At 40.9% G+C, this 14,766-nt stretch overlaps 1 protein-coding gene across 2 annotated transcripts in view; it reads left to right on the top strand.

Annotated features, from left to right (window-relative positions):
• The window catches only part of LRRK2 (leucine rich repeat kinase 2), a 103,948-nt gene extending 96,626 nt beyond the window's left edge, over positions 1-7,322 (top strand). For both annotated transcript variants that reach the window (XM_087967784.1, XM_087967783.1), the window contains exons 49-51: positions 384-592; positions 2,229-2,300; positions 4,738-7,322. In XM_087967784.1, the coding sequence (XP_087823910.1) occupies positions 384-592; positions 2,229-2,300; positions 4,738-4,859 (403 nt within the window). In that variant the 3' untranslated portion in view covers positions 4,860-7,322. The remainder of the gene's footprint in view (positions 1-383; positions 593-2,228; positions 2,301-4,737) is intronic.
• The last annotated feature ends 7,444 nt before the right edge of the window (positions 7,323-14,766 follow it).

The raw sequence follows: 14,766 nt of genomic DNA, 5'->3' as shown, positions 1-14,766 counted from the left end.
TATCTTATCATCTTAAATCTTATCTCTTATCTCCCATCTCTCATCTTTCATATATCTTATCATGTTATTCTCATCTCTTCTCTCTTCCAACTTATCTTATAATCTTATCTTATCATTTTATCTTGTCATCTTATCTTTCTTATATCTTCTCTCCTCTCCCCTTTCCTTCCCTTCTCTCCTCTCCTCTCCTTTCCTCTCCTCTTCATCTCATCATCTCATCTCATCTTAGCTTATCTTCCAAATAGAAGAACGTGATCTGACACAGTTTACCATTTAACTTTCTTATTAGTTTATCAAAGTATAAAACACAAAGGGACACCCCCCCCAAAAAAGCATGAACAATCTGACACGGTTTAGACATGTCACAACTTCCTGTTTTTCAGAGCCGGGGTACCAAAACTGAGTATGGAATCGAAACAGAAACTTGCTTACCCGGGACGAGTGAAGAGTATCTGTCTGCAGAAAAATACGGCGTTGTGGATCGGGACAGGAGGAGGCCACCTCTTACTACTTGACCTGTCCACGCGCCTCCCCATATGGATAATACAGGGTTTCTGTCGTTCGGTGAGATTCATGGTGACAACTCAACTAGGTAAATAGTGAAGCGTATATACCAAAAGAAAACCACGGTCGGTTTTAGCATCAAGACATTTTACTCCATGTTTGTTCGATCTGTCTTTGTGATGACCCGGAGTGTGACACAAAAATAACCAAGTCATAATAGAAGAAAGTCCCTCTAATGCTTCCAACTTGGCCCCAATGTCCAATTATCCTTGGCTGGATATCAAACTCGTAAAGAAAACAGTTTATGGAGGGAGTAAATGCAGTCCGCGCCCAAAGTAAACTTAATTTGAAATAAACCCAACACAAATCACACTGAAGGAATTACTACAGCAGGCAAGGATGATTAATTGCAGACTTTTGCCAGATAACGCAGCCATCACAGTTGGGAGGAAGCCAAAACACAGATAAGCTCTGACAAGAATGCACGCTTTGCTTCCAGCAACTTTGCTATGTGCAGTTTGTCCTTTTAACCAGTCCTCCCAGCTGCAGCCCATGAAGGGGATCAGGGCCCCTTCCTCCCCTGTAGACCACACCACTCATGTTTATCCCTTATCCGCTCCTCCCTGCGTGCCCTAGGATGAAGACGGGATGGGCCTGGATCTTCCTCTGAATGCCCATCTGGCCTGTGCCCTTCCCCAGTTTCCTCCACAACCACCGGAGCCACATTTCCACTCCCTGTCAGCTGTTCCACCTCTCCCTAGGAGTCAGACTCCACCAGGGGCATGGCAGTCTTTGGCCTTTACTGTAAGTAACAGGAAGAAATACTGTACATACAGGCAGGGGTGGGATTCTACCGGTTCAGCCCGATTCACCGAACTGGTTGTTACACCGGTTGAATCGCACCCCTGCATACAGGTACTCTTCAACCTACGACCACCATTAAGCCCCAACCGTATGTTGCTAAGCGAGAAATCCACTGAGTGAGTTTTGTCCCGTTTTACAACTTCCCTTGCCACCGTTGCTAAGGGAATCCCTGCAGTCGTTAGATTAGTATCCCGGTTGTTAAGTGAATTCTGGCTTCCCCACTGACTTTACTTGTCAGATGGTCACATAAGGGGATCGTGTGACTCCCCCCAGGGACACTGCAACCATCATAAATGTGAGTCAGTTGTCAAGCATTCAAATGTCAATCATCTGCCTCTAGGGATGCTACAACAGTCGTAAGTATGAGAAACGGTCGTAAGATGGGATCAACCTATTCTCCAAAGCACCTGAGGGCAGGACAAGAAGCAATGGGTGGAAACTAATCAAGGAGAGAAGCAACTTAGAACTAAGGAGAAATTTCCTGACAGGGAGAACAATTAATCAGTGGAATAATTTGCCTCCAGAAGTTGTGGATGCTCCAACACTGGAAGTTTTTAAAAAGATGTTGGATAACCATTTGTCTGAAGTGGTGTAGGGTTTCCTGCCTAGGCAGGGGGTTGGACTAGAAGACCTCCAAGGTCCCTTCCAACTCTGCTATTCTATTCTATATGCTGAGGCTGGTAGAAGCAAGATTTTCCTGATTTTTTTTTCCAAAATGGAGGAAAGACCTGCAAAGTCTCACACCCCACATTCTGGTGCATGCACAGAACTATTTCGGCTTTGACAGGAAGAATATAGGATTTAATTAATTTAATATAGGATTTAATTAAAATACTCATGTTTGTTTTTTTTAATTTAAGGCACCCTCAAAAATGTCGTTCTGGTCTTGGGTTATAGCCATGAAGAGGAGAATAAAGACAGACACATTAAAGGTAAGCCTGAGTCCGTACTTCATTTGTTCTAATTTTGCAGCAGGCCACAACGCTAGCGCTGGCAAGACGATCTGTAGGATGTGGTTAAAAAACAATAATAATAATAATAAAGTTTCAGTCATAGTCACGGCTGCTGTAGGAAGAAAAATCTGTCTGGTTTAGTTCCAAGCCGGGAGAGACTATATGCACTGGAAAATAAAATGGAGGGCTGACTGGAAGGAAGGACTCAGTTTATTGAGGAGCAGAATCGGCATGCGGTTCTGGGACAGCTGCCAAATTAGGATTTTTATACAGCTTACAGCAGGGGTGTAGATTTCATCAAGGGCCGCATCAGGGTTGTGTTTGACCTCGGAGGGCCGGCGGGGTGGGTGTGGCCATGGCCTGATACAGGACTCGTATTGGGGGCACCTGTGGTGGCCAAGAGCTAAGGCAGGACTTCCTTGAGACCCTCACTCTCTCTCATTATAATCTTCCTTCTGTCAGCGTTCCAGCAAACCTCCCTTCCTACCAATAACTCCTGAGACAGACATCTCAAAGGTTCCTTTTTATTTGGATAGTAAACTGACACATCTGTGGAATCCCGAATCTGAAAGTTTCGGGCTTCCTTGCAAAAGTAAAAGCTTCAAATCGATCCCCTGCACCCATCATCACATCACATGACCCAATCACCATCCGTCCCAAAGTAAGACTTCCTTTTCACTATGCACAACACTTCATGACCTTGAACCAGGAGAAGAGTTTTATTTCGTCTAACTAGATATTTTCCAATGATCCCCCCCCCCCATTCCCACTTTCCCAGGCTCAGTTATGGCAGCGTGGGAGCATCGGATCTCAATATGGTTTCCAAAGCTGACACCTCCCTTCCTCCCTCCCTCCCTTCTTTCCTTCCTTCCTCCCTCCCTCCCTCCCTCCCTTCTTTCCTTCCTTTCTTTTTCTTCTTTTTCCTTCCCTCTTCCTTCTCCTTTCTTCTTCCTTCCCCTCCTCTTTCCTTCCTTGCTCTCTTCCCCTCTTCCCTTCTCTTTCTTTCTCTTTCCTCTTTCCCTTTCTTTTCTTCCAGGCTCAAATGCAAAAGGGGAATCGTTTCTCCTTTTGTTTTGTTTTGAATTTTAGTTTTGCCAGCCCTCTGCTTCATTGGTAGAGGCACCACGGGCCAGTCCTTCACTGTTTCCAGGCTGGCCCCACGGATCAGATCTAAGTACCCCGCTGGCGGGATCTGGCCCACAGGCCTTGAGTTTGACACCCCTGGTTTAGAATATTTTGTCATTTTAAGGTTTGCTTTGTGGGCTTTTATTACGTGATTGGTTTTACTTGTTGCACAAAGGTTCATGATGGGTCTTCATTATTGGCTTCCTTGGTCCTAATCCTGTCAGGCAGGTGTAATTGATTTTATCCTGTTATCTATTGCCTCTAGCCTGCCTTTCTTAATGAACTGATATTGTCACTTTTCTCAATGAACGGAGTTAATGTCCTGTCTGGTCCTTCTTTATCCCATCAGCTGGAGCTGAAGATGTTTTGTTGATGAATTTCTTAATGGGCCCAAAATATCCATCTCTAAAGACTTCGGGCATCTGCTGGAGGCTGTTGGGAGCCGCTTTCTGTCTTTGTTAAAATTTTTCTCCATTTCTCCTTTGGGGAAATATAACATTCTGCCGCTTTTAATTATCATTCATCATCTTCTTATAATGACCCCGTAATCCCTTGCGGGGTGGAGTCTGGGCAACCGAATGGAGCTAGCAGAGTGTTTTAATGGCCCAATGCCCTTCCTGTCACCAGTACGGAGTTTTGTTCAGCCGATATATTCTCATTGTGCCCAGAGAGAAAAATATCTGCCTCTACCTAGGATTGAATTCACAGATTGTGAGGCGAGGGCTCCACTAAGCCACCACACCACTCTTCCATAAGCTATAAAGATATTAATTTATTCATTCTCCCAATTGCAAGTCAACCACATCAGTAATCCAGATAATTATTGAAATGATATAAATCTAAATCATTTTTCCCTCAAAGACATTGATTGTACCAGCTATCACTGTTCTCCTTACAAGCTGAAAGGAAACAAGTGAAATATGGTTTGAATTCTGATAAGTAATTTATCGTAGAAAAATCTAAGGAGTTATTAGGAAAGAATTCCAGCAACCTTCATGTATCTGTGGCTTTCTTGGGATCAACCAATTTTAGTTTAAATAAGGCCAAACCAGATTAGTACAATAACTATCTATTCAACTTGTGTATGAAAAGTGAGACTTATTTAAAGTGAAATCAAAGTTCACATTTTTGGTAATTTTTTTCTCCTACTCATGCTAAGAAATATGCCTACCTCTCTATTTTGGCTCCTGTTTTTAAAAGACAGCGAATGCAAGCACTGACAAATGTGCCCAGCATTTTTGTCTTTGTAGTATCTTCGTTGATTATTTTTTAAATGACTTTTTTTTCATAGGGATACCGTCTTCTGTGTCCGTCTGGGATGTGAACCTGTCACATGAAGTGCAAAACTTGAAAAAACATATTGTGATGAGGGAAGCACTAGCAGAGAAAATGAAGCATTTTTCACTGGATTAACTTGAAGGAATTTACTAGAATTACACGAGACCGTTGAAGTTAAGTTTCGTTGAAGGACAGGTAGAAATACTTGTTAAATGCAACATTACCGCTGGTTTCCTTTAAAATGAAACACAAATATTAAATTATGCAGCGATGTTTAATATTCCACACTAAAAGGAGAAAAGTGTGGCAGCACAAAAATGTATTTCTTCTGGTTTCAGATGCCATTAGGTTTAAATTCATTCTCTTTTGCTGCTTTTCCTGTTCTATTTATATCTTTCCGTAGGTATAATTCAATACGATTTAACTGTTTTAAGTACACGAATAAAAATACAGAAGCTATTTAATTACCAGGAAATTAAAGGCATCATAAGTATAATTTTTGATAGCACCAACTCACCCTTGGGCATATTTCAAAATAATTGGGATGAAATGCTTAGGGCTTCACGTCAACCCAATGTTTTTCTCTGGCTTTGTTCCACTCACGTTTTTCCCCCCCAAGGCTTCTGTCCAAGGTGCTAACTGCTGCTTTAAAAATTTAACTTATTACATTTAATGAGACCTTTAATAAAAGGTTATACGAATGCCAAGATTTTCTCCGGTTTGGATGGAAGCCAGAAAAAGGAAGACTATTTTAATGAATTGTAAAGGAAGTGCTGTGCTCAAAGGAGAACCGAAACATTTCAAAATCAGATGAAGTGTTAGTCCCACTTTAGAATGCCTTGGTAAGACCTCATTTGGAATACTGTATCCAGTTCTGGTCACCACAATACGAAAAAGATGCTAAGGCTTTACAAAGAGTGCAGGGAAGAGCAACCAAGATGTTTAGGGGCCTGGAGGCCAAACTGTGCGATGAATGATATGTCTAGTCAAAAGAAGAGAAGGCCTAGGGCAGAGATCTCCAAACTCGGCAACTTTAAGACTTGTGGACTTCAACTCCCAGAATTACCCAGCCAGCATGACTGATGGAGGAATTCTGGGAATTGGAGTCCATAAGCCTTAAATTGCCAAGTTTGGAGGCCCCTGGCTAAGGGGTTGACATGATAGCAGTCTTCCAGTATTTGAAGGGCTGTCACAGAGGAGAGGGGGTCAATCTATTCTCCAAAGCACCAGAAGGCTGGACAAGAAGCCATGGATGGAAACTCATCAAGGAGAGAAGCAACCTGGAATTAAGGAGAAACTTCCTAACAGGGAGGACAATGAACCAGTGGAATGAGCTGCCTCCAGAAGTTGTGGCTGCTCCATCACTGGAGGTTTTCAGGAACAGTCTGGAAAGCCATGTGTCCGGAATGATACAGGGTCAACTACAAGACCTCCAAGGAGCCTTCCAACTCTGTTTTTCTGGATTCCTTCCAAATAGTTTTCACAATGGGAAGGACAAATAGTGTCAGGATTCCGGCGATCACAAATCATAAGCCTCAAGCCAAGCTTCAAAAAACGTCAAAAGATTTATTAGGAGCAACATGCCAGCATGACCTGTATGAAGCCAACTCTTGAGATATGTAATTTACAATCACCTATGACCCTGTTTCCCCCGATGCCCCTGGGTGTATCATAATTCAGCTTCCCCAATGAAACACAGTTCATGGGCTGGGTGTCATCACTCACATTCACCAATAAACGATTTTCCCAGACGGTATACCCGGTTGCCTAAGTTACAATCTTTGTGAGATAAGCTTGGAATGTGCTTCTGATTTTATTTGCTGTATGCTCCTTCAGGTCTTTCCCCCTCTCTTTCTCATGGCAATTTGAAAACAGGCATACGAATGTTTTACAAGTTGACAATAGGTTCGCTGTTACTATTACTCCATCCAGCTATAGAGAGAAGAGTCTCTATCAATATCAACTTTGGTATTATCGAGTTGTTTATAATCAATGTGCAAAACTTGGGCTGTGTTATTTTTTTCCTAAATATAGACCTTTCCACATTTTGCGAAAGCAACTAAGATTTAGTTACTAGCAACTTGAATCTTGGTTGCATGTTACAAGCATGGGGATATCCTTTTTTGATTTTCCGTGCTGGCAAGCTTTCTTGAACCCTGATGCTTCTGGAATCAGGGATTGCATTTTCTCTGAAGCAAATTGGAATTATCAGGAAGAGGAAAAGAAAAATGTAAAAGGGCCAACTTCTTTGATTTTAGTGGCACAGACAGAAGAGTAAGTTTTGCCCACAAGACATTCTAGACATTGAAATCCCCATCTGGAAATAACAATAAAAGAACTATTTTTAATAATGACTCTGTGGTTACAGATTAATTACTGTGACACTCTTGGGACAGTGTTATTTTTCCATAACTCTTTTGTGTACATGCAAAAATGTAATTTAAAAACGTGTGTGAATAGTAAATATTACAATATAACCAGCATTTCTGTGTCTTAAGCAAAGCAATTCCTTCTGTATATTATTTGGGATCTAATCTGTGCAGTTAACAGAGTTTTATTAATGATCATTTCAAATCAAATAAAATATTTTGATACCGATTCAAGCTTGTCAGTAGTTCAGTTCACTGAAATCACATAACTCCTGGCTATCTCAACTCTACTAATCATACATTGAAAGATTAAAAGATTAATATATCTTGTCAGTCTCCCAACATTCTAAGCTGTCACTGTTTTCTAACAGAAAAGCAAATTATTTGATGTGGTTCCGGAAGGAGACGGAATATTAAACTAATTTGGATGGACGCAATTAGTGGTTTTGGTTCTGAAAGCAAGGTGTGCTTAAAAAAAAAACATCCACTGGATTTTCTAAAATTTAAAACCCTTGGAGAAAACCATACCTGAATGTCATAAACTAGGTAGGGGAGAGATGTGGTCCTTTCTGAATCTTCAGTGGGTTCACTTGGGATTTGGAGATATTTTGTGTGACGAGAGGCAGCATATCCTTTTAAAGATAATTCAGTAAGTCCCAAAGGTGCTTTTTCAGGAGGCAACTGGACTTTTTTCTTTTTTCTTTTGAAGACATTTCACTTCTCATCCAAGAAGCTTCTTCAGTTCTGACTGGATGGTGGGAAATGGAAGGATTTACACTTCTTGCAGACATCTGGTCATTTGCATCCTTTTAGAGGGTCATTGGGGCTACTTGGAGGTTTGTGTCTTCAGGGTCACCTGAGTGTTGCTGAGTCTGCAATTTTTCCAGCTGTCTGCAAGGAATATAAATCCTTCCATTCCCCCACCATTCAGTCAGAGCTGAAGAAGCTTCTTGGATGAGAAGCGAAACATCTTCAAAAGAAAAAAACAACAAGAAAGTCCAGGTGTCTCCTGAAAAAAAGGACCTTTGGGACAACCATGACCTGGATAACAGAGAATCTCTACAGACTTTTAGCTATCCAATTTGGGATGGACACCCTTGGAATGGTGTGGGGAGTAGGAATGGATTTCCAGAGGAGAAATTGCAGATTACACAGGAACCATTTGCATCATTCAGGTGACCCTGAGGAGACAGGTTAACCTCCACGTGGCCTCAACAACACTCTGAAAGGATGCAAATGACCAGCTGTCTGCAAGGAGTATAAATCCTTCCGTTCCCCCACCATTCAGCCAGAGCTGAAGAAGCTTCTTGGATGAGAAGCGAAACATCTTCAAAAGAAAAAAGAAGGAAGTCCAGTTCCCTCCAGGAAAAAGTCAGTCAGAAATGGTGTAGGATCTCCTGCTTGGGCAGGGGGTTGGACTAGATGACCTACAAGTTCCCTTCCAACTCTGATTATCTGTTATGTGTTATCTAAAGCACCTTTGGGACAACCATGACCTGGATGACTGAGAATCTCTACAGACTTTTCGCTGAAGATTAAGTGATCTGGGTGGAACAGGATGCCAGGAACTCTGTTTGACTCAGTGGTTCCGACGCAGGAATATTTTCAAGCCATCCATCAATTTGTTTTGCTGCTTCCCTAAAACCGTATCTATTAATTATTCTATAAGCTACTTGTTTTTATGGGTTGGAAGCTCCTGGTGGAATCTGTGCAGCATCTTGATACGGGTGCAGCAAAGAATATTAAGACGCGAGCAGCCTGACTCATTCTTCACCCTAAGTAAAACGGTCCTCCGAGTGAGAAATTCATCTTAATTGTTTTAACGGTAATAGGCATTTCCTCGACTTCCGACCGCCATCGAGCCAAACACTTATGTTGCAAAGCACAACTAAATACAACTACAGTCATTCCTATGACAGCTACGGCCAAGAAAAAATAAACTGGGACAAAACTCACTGAACAACTATCTGGCTTAGCGACGGAAATTTTGGGCTCTGTTATTGTCGCATGTTGAGAACTACCTGTATTTTCACAATGCTTTTTGTTTTTTTTTTAAAAAAAGAAATGCTGTAGAATGTACAGTGGGTTAGTTTTTTTGAGGTTGTCCAAAAATGGTTTTGATCTTTCTCAATTTTTTTTCCTCTCTGTCAGCGGAAAGCTGAAATTGTGTAAAAACTTGCCTTTCCTTAGTGCAATCTCCTTATTTCATATGTGTGTGTGTGTGTGTGTGTGTAATGTATTGCCTGAAGGTTTGTGATTAGAAGAAGAAAAGAATTGGGGCATCAGGTTTTTAAAGTGAATTGCAGAAGCCTTGCTTTTCCACTTCTGTTGCAGCCTAATAATAATAATTAAAAAAAAACCCCAGGTTTGATGCATAACACATAAAAACACACACAGCAATATTTCTTTTTAGCTGTATGTATTGAGCCTGTCCCCAATTGCCATGTGTGTGTGTGTCTGCCTGATGCACTGGAAAATAGAGTCTTCCTGACCTAAATGGCCTATTTCTATCTTTTTCAAACCAACTGGTTCCCTTGAAGATAGATAAATTAAATTTCTCTCTAGAGGTGAGCTCTGTTTGTAAGCCTCTGCTTAAATTTCACTAGTGTTTGCAAAAATTGCAAAATATTTCTGCCCAGAAAGATCAAATGGAAGCTTTCATCACCTCCCTCTGATGGCACCTCTTACAAAGATGCCAGGGACTGTCACTTTATTGCAAATTATTATTAACAAAGTTAACTTTGTTGCTTACACAAACCATTTTCCGCCTTCCTGTGTGTGTGTGTGTGTGTATGTATGTGTGTGTACGCATCAACTTTGAATTTCTCATTTCTGCATTTCTCAGCTTAATTTGTTCCCCAAACTCTGACAGTAGGATGCAGATGTTCTCAATATTGGATGAGAAGAAAGAAAATAATTATCTTGCAAGGATCATAACTGAAAGAACAGTCATAAGTCAGTTTTTTCAGTGCCGTCGTAACTTTGAATTGTCACAATTATGGGGATAATACAAATTAAAATGGATTCATGAATGATTATTTGAAGAATATAACTTGATAAATTTATAGCTAATACAGCAATTACAATGAATATATACTTAAAAAATGATATTAAGAATGTAGCAATTGATATAAAGAGAATATTGTATGAGAATATTGAAGAAAGCTAATAGTAGGAATGTGTAAATGTAGTCATGTTTGCTTTGAAATGTTAAAAAGACCTGGATCCACACTGTTCACATAAAGATGCATTTAAAGAAATAAAAATAAAAAGTAACTTTGAATTGTCCCTAAATGAATGGCTGTTAAGTCAAAGACTACTATATTAGGGAAAGAAAACTGTTGTTGTTTTTTAAAGAAAAATTCAGCTGGTTCTACCTCTGCTTGGCGGAAAAACCAAGTTTCAACCTCTTTTTTTTGGTTTTGCTTCAATAATTGCATGGTTAAAACCAATTAATTATCTAACTGGTTTTCTCTGAATTTGTGACCTTTGAAGCAACTTGTGCTGGAACTGTTTTCCCAAGCAGAAATTTCTGTGTTGATCCGATGGCTTTTTTTTGTTCTTGAACAGCTGCTAATCCTTAACATTTCTATCTGTTGAATATTTCTTTCTTTCTTCCTTTGTATGCATTTCTGGCAGCCTGCAGATGCTCAAGTACATTCCAGCTCCCCCCAAATATGAATTTGTCAACAAGCTGGGTTTTTTTTTTCTCCCTAGATGGTGGGTTTTTATTGCCCAGCCTTATTGAATTCATAAGAAAACGATGTTGCTGTGGTTTGCCTGCCCTACAATATGCACACACGTTAGCCATTCTTAAGGAAGGTTCCTACATCCATATCTGACCTTGAAACGTTTCCTTTGAGAACATTATAAGCAATGCGAGAGATCTTTTGTCAGTGTGATCTCCGTTTTTACAACGTGCAAAATATTTGATTGGATGGCTTAGAGAGCTATCATCAGTAATAAGGCTATATATATATATATATATATATATATATATATATATATATATATATATATATATATATATATTAAATATCCAGTATTGATCCCGCTCAGTCTGTCTGTCAGCTATCTGTCGTTTATCTGTCTGTCATCTATCTATCTATCTATCTATCTATCTATCTATCTATCTATCTATCTATCTATCTATCTATCTATCTATCCATCCATCCATCCATATCTATTAGTCCGTCCATCCATCCATCCACTGGTATCTCTCGTTATCTATTCATCATCCGTCATCTATATCTGTCATCTATCAATCCATCCATCATCTATATCTATCATCTCTGCCAGCTATGTCTGTCTGTCAGCTATGTCTGTCTGTCTGTCTGTCTGTCTGTCTGTCTCTATCTATCTATCTATCTATCTATCTATCTATCTATCTGTATCTATTTCTGCCCATCCATCCATCCATCGGTATCTATTTCTCTATCCATCCATCCATTCATCTGTCATGTTATCTATCTATCTATCTATCTATCTATCTATCTATCTATCCATCCATCCATCCGATCTTTCTCTATCTATCTATCCATCCGTCATGTTATCTATATCTATCTCTGTCAGCTATGTCTGTCCGTCCGTCCATCCATCCATCCATCCGTATCTATTTCTCCACCCATCCTTCAGTATCTATTTCTCTCTCTCTCATCTATCTACCTCCCTCCCTCCCTATCTCCATCCGTCCGTCCATCCATTCATCCACCCATCCATCAATAGGCTCTTTCTGTCTCTCTTTAATCTATCTCTATTTTCTTTCTAGGACTCATTCATGATCAGGAAATGGGGAGCTTTTTAAAAATAAAAAGCTTAATGAGAATGAATTACGTGCTTCCTCAAGCAATCAGAACTGGAAAGCCTACTCATTTCAATAAATAGGATATATGTTTTTGCTGATTTTATGGGTCAATTCTCAAGGGTTACTAAATATAGCTACAAATTGTACCCCAGTGCTCTGTGTAAAAAAAAAAAAAAAATGCTATTTTATTTGCAGTTGGGATAGGATTCTGTATGAGGACATTTAATGAATTCCAAATAATTTCATATGCCTACATCCAGTAGAATATTGCTGGTTTTGCATCAACGGAAATATTATTTGAAATAACTCATACTCCAAACACTCCCCCTCCAAATGTGATTGTGGAATAATGAGGGCACCTAGTGACTAGTAAGGCAAATGACAACAGGGAACAACAATGTTAAACACACACTTCATTTCCAAAGAGCCTCGTGAAATGTAAAATACAAATTATAGTTTCTAGCTGAGACAATATGGCTTTTTAAACAAGGATATCTGAGCCATTTCTTCTCACCTGGTATCTGCTCGAACAGACAAAGCACAGGGAGTCCTCAGCTGAACAACAGTTCGTGTGGTGATCGCTCAAAGTTACGACGACACTGGAAAAAGTGAGGTACGCTCGTTTTTCACACTTATGACCAGGGCTGGGCTGCTCGGGGGTTCGGGAGAGCCCCGAGCTAAGATTCTGTGCAGTTTGGAGAACCCCCAAATCCCACTCCTGGCTGGCCCCGCCCACCCCTCCCCTCCCCTTGAAGGAGTCCCCACACGCCCTTACTGCAGGTAAGTGCAGGGGGCGCGTGGAGGCTCGGGGAGGGCAAAAAATGGGCCTCCTGGAAGTTCAGGAAGGCTGGAAATGGGTCCATCAAAGTCACTTTTCTTTAGTTCTTTAGATTAAGGCCATCAGCCTGGATGAGTTAGGTACATCAAAAATATCCGAAAATAAGACCATTATAAATTTTTTTTTGCCACCAAAAAAAGGCACCAGGTCTTACTTGGGGGGGATGTCATCCACTGGCCAACCTCACTTGCGTGCGTCACCCCCGGCCTCTTTTTCACTGTTAGAGGCCTTCAGGAACTTCTTCTGAGGCTGGCAAGGCTTTCCTGAAGGCCTCTGCAGCTGATAGCAGAGCTCTGGATCGATCCAGAGCTCTGCTATCAGCTACAGAGGCCTTCAGGAAAGCCTTGCCAGCCTTGTTGAAGAAATGGGCCAGCAAAGCAGGTGTTGGGGTGTGCAAGGCCTGGCTACAACTGTTCAAAGGTAAGTAGTAGGGTAGTTCCACACACACACACCCATCCCTACCCTAGCTTAATTTTACCCATCCACTCTGGAGTGGGTGGGATCTTAATTAGGGCTTATTTTGGGGGCAGCGCTTATATTGGGCTCACATGCAAAAAAATCAAGCTAGGACTTACTTTCGGGGTAGGTCCTATTTTCGGGGAAACAGTACTTTCTGCAAAACATTTTAAACTTACTAATTTAATGGCCCCCAAAATGTGGTTCTATCTGAATGACTTACGTTCCATCTGCCCACAAGCGTTGCTGGAATATGACATTTTCCACTGGCATCAGATTGTCTATTCCAGGTTGGGCAACTATAGCATCTTTACGATTGGTGGACCAACTCCCAGAATTTTTCAGCCCGCTAGGACTTCTGTGACTTGAAATCCACAGATGGTAAAGCCATCATAGATGCTCACCCTGCTCCGTCCTTGTCATTAAAATCAGATTTTCCTCCCCCATTGCATTTTGGTCTTTCCAGCTAACAGCCATGTTTTTTTTTTTTTTTAACCATTCATAAATCACCAAGCTGGTACATTTGAAGTGTCATTCCTACATTTTTCATTCTTCAACGGAGGGAATATTTTTGGAAGCTGAGATGGAGTCAGGTGTGCATCCTACCTTTTTCCTCTATTAAACTTTCCAAATAAATAACGGACATCTAAGTTCTTATTTTTTACAGATGAAGATGGACGTTGAATAAAATTCACTGACAACCAGAACATCATAGCGACTGCTTTGCATATCAGTTGGATAGATAAGGCTCACAATTTAGATTATGGTTCCCATATTTACTGATGGTATAAAGAGCGTGGAATTAAAAGCTACTGGATTCAATTCAGTCAAATTCATAGTTAATTTGCAATATTAAAAGGTAAAAAGGTTCCCCTCGCACATACGTGCTAGTTGTTTCCTAGGCTCTAGGGGGCAGTGCTCACCTCCGTTAGAAAGCCAAAGAAGAGCCAGCGCTGTCCGAAGACGTCTCCATGGTCATGTTGTCATGACTAAACGCTTTCGAAGGCGCATGGAATGCTGTTCCCTTCCCACCAAAGGGGTCCCTATTTTTCTACTTGCATTTTTTTACATGCTTTCAAACTGCTAGGTTGGCAGAAGCTAGGACAAGTAACGGGAGCTCCCTTCCTTACGCAGCACTAGCGATTTGAACTGCCAAACTGCCGACCTTTCTGATCGACAAGCTCAGCATCTTGGCCCCTGAGCCACCGCGTCCCTTTTTAAAAAATTTAAATTTGCAATATTAATTGCCCACTAATTTCAGTATTCCTTTCGTCTGCCATAAATTCAAGAAAGATTTAATGCAAGGCAACGCCGATACAGGAAGTCCTCGACTGATGACCACAATTAAGCCCAAAATTTCCATTGCTAAGCGAGACAAGTGAATTTCACCTCATTTTATGACCTTTCTTGCCAGTTATTAAGTGAATCACGGCAATAAATTAGTAGCACGGTCGTTAAGTGAATCTAGGGTTCCCCCTTGACTTTGCTTGTCAGAAGGTCGCAAAAGGAGATCGCGTAACTCTGGGGACACTGTGACCGTCATAAATATGAATCAGTTGCCCAGCATCTCAATCT

The sequence above is a fragment of the Notechis scutatus genome, chromosome 6, assembly GCF_049901735.1.
Source record: "Notechis scutatus isolate UNSWTSFEM ecotype Mainland chromosome 6, rNotScu1.2, whole genome shotgun sequence".
NCBI lineage: Eukaryota > Metazoa > Chordata > Lepidosauria > Squamata > Elapidae > Notechis > Notechis scutatus.
The sequence above is the reverse complement of the archived record's forward strand: the minus strand, read 5'-3'. Positions and strand labels throughout refer to the sequence as shown.